At 50.1% G+C, this 3,770-nt stretch overlaps 3 protein-coding genes across 3 annotated transcripts; 2 read left to right on the forward strand and 1 right to left on the reverse strand.

The window, feature by feature from the left end:
- Window positions 1-1,075: 1,075 nt before the first annotated feature.
- On the forward strand, window positions 1,076-2,419 carry CHC_T00001552001 (hypothetical protein). The gene has a single exon (XM_005712391.1). It carries the CDS (start codon window positions 1,076-1,078, stop codon window positions 2,417-2,419), a length of 1,344 nt encoding a protein of 447 aa, XP_005712448.1.
- A 65-nt stretch (window positions 2,420-2,484) lies between these two features.
- CHC_T00001553001 (hypothetical protein) lies at window positions 2,485-2,904 on the forward strand. The gene has a single exon (XM_005712392.1). It carries the CDS (start codon window positions 2,485-2,487, stop codon window positions 2,902-2,904), a length of 420 nt encoding a protein of 139 aa, XP_005712449.1.
- A 74-nt stretch (window positions 2,905-2,978) lies between these two features.
- On the reverse strand, window positions 2,979-3,293 carry CHC_T00001554001 (hypothetical protein). Its single transcript, XM_005712393.1, has one exon. The coding sequence runs from the start codon at window positions 3,291-3,293 to the stop codon at window positions 2,979-2,981; it is 315 nt and encodes a 104-aa protein (XP_005712450.1).
- Window positions 3,294-3,770: the final 477 nt, after the last annotated feature.

Here is a 3,770-nt window from a genome sequence, read left to right on the forward strand (position 1 = left end):
GAAGACCAAGACGGACGCCGCCGCCAAGGGACTGGTCGTCATACGAAAATGAAAACGGCCGAGGGAAGAGATTCTGGCGGCAAGGCGGGTCGGTTCACCATGAGGTTCCCTTTCAGTAAGCTCGGAGGCGGGCACCGAAGCAAGGCAAAAACAGACGTGCATGGTAAAGCCAAGGAGTCGAACAAATACAAGTTTCTTCAAAAAGGACACAGCGACATGCCGTTCGGTACAGAATTGGCTTGTCCAGGCTCGCCGGGACGCCTTGATTTGAGACGTTCTTCTCGCGCGGGGAAGGCCCTCTCGCCGGGGAAGAGGACTTCTAAGTGGAACTCGTGTGGAAGGCCAAGGTCGTTGGCAGATTTAAAGTCACATCCACTAAGATCGGTGAAATCGGAGGAGTCGCTCAAGTATAATGGTTTGAATGGAAAGGAAGGGGGTCCGCCACGTAGGCAATATCAAAGGGATGACAGCTCTCGTCAGCTGAACATGCTGTGGGAGGGAGAGGGCGGGGAGGAGTCTCGTTCCAGGTTATTTTCGTCGCTGCTGATGATTGAAAATTACGATCATGACTAGCAGGGTGTGAGAAACGGATGTGTCCAGGTGAACACGGTGTTGCGAATCGAGAACAGTGAGGTAGACAGAGCTTGCGCTGGAATTGTTTGGAAAGACTGGACTCAAAATGGCAAGGCATGAGAGTGGCACTAGCCGATGTCCTTGGCCCCCAAGGCCAGTGATGACCGTGTAGGGTAAGCAGTGCAAGGGGCCCGGATTTTTTGGCAACGCGAAGGATGACAAAGCAAGTGAAGCAAATGAGGTGAGAATGTCTTGGACAGAGTGAAGTCTACCTGCGTGCTCAAACAGGGAGTCCAGGAATCTCGCCGCATCTGAAATTTCGCGAAGCAACAACGGCGTAGGTCATTACGGTATGCAGCATAGGGTAAATAGGTGTAAAAAATGGATAAAATTTCTTCATTGTCACTTCTGCTGTTGAGATCCCCACAAGATCGAGTTTAACATTGCTGCTCGCCATTCCGGTCTCCTTCCCCGGCACTACAGGCCGGTTCTCCCCAGGTCAATGGTTGGGGACGTAGTGTCGTATCTACGTGCCTGCCCCTCGCCCCGAACCCTTCCGGGAACTCTCGACCTTCAAAAACATCGTATTCATTCTCGAAATACCTCCGCATCGATGGCGTTTCTCACTGCAGCACCGGTGGTCCACCATGCGCTCCTACCTGCCAAAGTAACTCCCCGTCGCGCACGCACGTCCATGCTTGCCGACCGACCAAAGAATTCCAGTTCGTGGCAATGGCTTGCCGCCGTGACCGCCGGCGCTGCTATTGGTGCTGCCACGGCAACAGCCGTCACCATATCCATCCACGCTCCACATCTCCAAGCAGATGCCTACGTCCAGCCCATACCGCAAGTCCCCGCCCTTCCTGAGTATCTTCCCGCGGAGCAAGGCGTAATTTCCTTGTTCGAACGCGCAACACAAAGCGTAGCTTTCGTCACCACGTACACAGAGTCCCGTTCCGGCTTCTCGTTGAATCCGATGGAGACCCCAGCTGGCACGGGAAGCGGCATCGTTTGGGACACTGACGGGCGCATCGTCACCAATTTTCACGTCATTCGCGCCGCCTCAGGAGCAAAGATCACCTTGGCTAATAAGAAGACATACGATGCTGAGCTCGTCGGCTCTTCGGCAGACGATGACGTCGCTGTCCTCAAAATCAAAGCGCCAAGGGACGAGTTATTCCCCATAGATGTTGGAGACAGCAGCAATCTCCGTGTTGGACAAAGCACGTACGCAATTGGAAATCCATTCGGCTTGGATCACACACTCACTACTGGCGTACTTTCGGGGCTCGGCCGTGAAATGAAGAGCCCCACGGGGAGGACTATATCGAACGTCATTCAAACAGAAGCGTCGATAAACCCCGGGAACAGCGGTGGTCCCCTTATCGATGCCCGAGGACGGCTCATTGGAATGAATACTGCAATCTACTCACCAAGCGGCGCATCCGCTGGTGTCGGCTTCGCGATTCCAGTCGATACCTTAAAGGTCATCGCCCAAGGTCTGATTGAAAACGGCAGAATTGTCCGTCCTGTCATCGGCATTAGCTATCTCGAGAGCAGCCAAGCACGTGCACTCGGCATTGAAAAGGGTGTTTTGGTTCTAGATGTGCCAGAAGGTTCTGCTGCCGAAAAGGCTGGCCTCCGAGGAACTTCCAGGATGACTTTTGGATCAATTGAGTTGGGGGATATTATCATTGGAATTGATAATGAAGGTGTTAAGAACGAGGGTGATCTCTTTAAAGCGTTAGACAAACACAAAGTCGGTGATACCGTGCGCATTCGCGTGCTCAACAACACCGATGGCGAACGTACCGTTAAGTTGAAACTGTCCGCATCACAGAAGTAGCACACGTTTTACACGGGAGGAACAGCGTGCTCAAAATTGGAACTTGCAATCGGAACTTGTACATTATGAATAGCATCGGCTTCAGTTTTGAACAGCTTCAATATTTCGCTCGATACTTCTTGTTCCATTGTTTCCACCAAAGCTTTGATTTGTATGAGCACAATTGGCTACCACAGTGTCTCGAACTAATCCCCTCCATCAGACAGAGGATGGCTTCTGTTTCCCATTTGCCAAGCAAAACATCTCCTGGACAGTCATCCAAACCATGTCCAAGCCTCTTCAAGAATTCCACAGATGTCATGCGCATAGAATGTGGAAGCCATGTTGGGCTCTCGCAGTACAAATATAGAACAAGAGAGACTCTCTTGCTGTGTTTTCTGCAAGCATTTTTGTCAGAGCACTCACAGAATATTTATATCTCGGCACCCTCCCACATGATACAGGCGCAGTATTCTTACTCTGCTCAAAGTGTGCAAGTACTGTAGACCCACTTCTCTAGTTCACACTTGTTGATAATTGTTTCCCGATTCGCAATTCCCGTTTCGTGGGGTCCCCGAGCCTACATATTAGAGCATCGTTTTTTACCATAATACTTCACAGAAATCGAAAGGAGATCGAATGGTTGCGAGGTGTTTGATGGTCGACTCTTGTCACAATCCACACCCTTGCCCAAAGTATGGGTGTTTCTACTACTGAAAAAATGACGGCCGGCTCCCAAGGTTTGTATGTTTTGAGAGAATACGGATGGATGGATGTCAAACGGCATAGAAAGTGCAAAGAGTTTACTGAGGCCGCTGCCAAGACTAACATGCTCATGTTGGAAACCAAATGGAATGCCTACTGCGATAAGGAAGTAAACCTCACGACATGACATATGCTGCAACTGCTGATCATTATCACGGAAATGCTCATGTATGATCACAAATAAACCTCGGCTCTTTTACGCTTTCAATCAGAAATTTCTTCTCTTGAAAATGAACGTTGTCCCAAAGAGTATTTCCTTGACAAACACGGAGCCTGAAAGTCTCCCGGTAAGCAACTTTTTTTGACTTTTCAACGAACGGTTGTTCTAAGAAAAGAAGATAGACATGCCCAACTTGAAGAAATACACCGCAGTCGCCCACCTTTGACGAAGCGTAGAACACAGTTGACATCGGGCCGCACCCCTTAAACGTCTTGATCAGTGCTAGTCCATACTTTCGAACTTTTGCGTCATCGCTTGGCAAGGCGCATGCTCCACCAGGGTTGGACAGACACGGATTTAATACCGACGTCACATTCGCTTTCACTACCGCGACCGTTTCAGTGTTATAGTATCTTTGCCTAAGGGACTTTGAAGGGCACTTGCAAG

The sequence above is a fragment of the Chondrus crispus genome, genomic scaffold (genome assembly GCF_000350225.1).
Source record: "Chondrus crispus Stackhouse genomic scaffold, scaffold_102, whole genome shotgun sequence".
Taxonomy (NCBI): Eukaryota; Rhodophyta; class Florideophyceae; order Gigartinales; family Gigartinaceae; genus Chondrus; species Chondrus crispus.

What these genes read in the sequence shown, in the direction of transcription:
- CHC_T00001552001 (XM_005712391.1), top strand. Translation starts at nt 1,076, where the DNA reads ATGGTTGGGGACGTAGTGTCGTATCTACGTGCCTGCCCCTCGCCCCGA.
- CHC_T00001553001 (XM_005712392.1), top strand. Translation starts at nt 2,485, where the DNA reads ATGAATAGCATCGGCTTCAGTTTTGAACAGCTTCAATATTTCGCTCGA.
- CHC_T00001554001 (XM_005712393.1), bottom strand. Translation starts at nt 3,293, where the DNA reads ATGTCATGTCGTGAGGTTTACTTCCTTATCGCAGTAGGCATTCCATTT.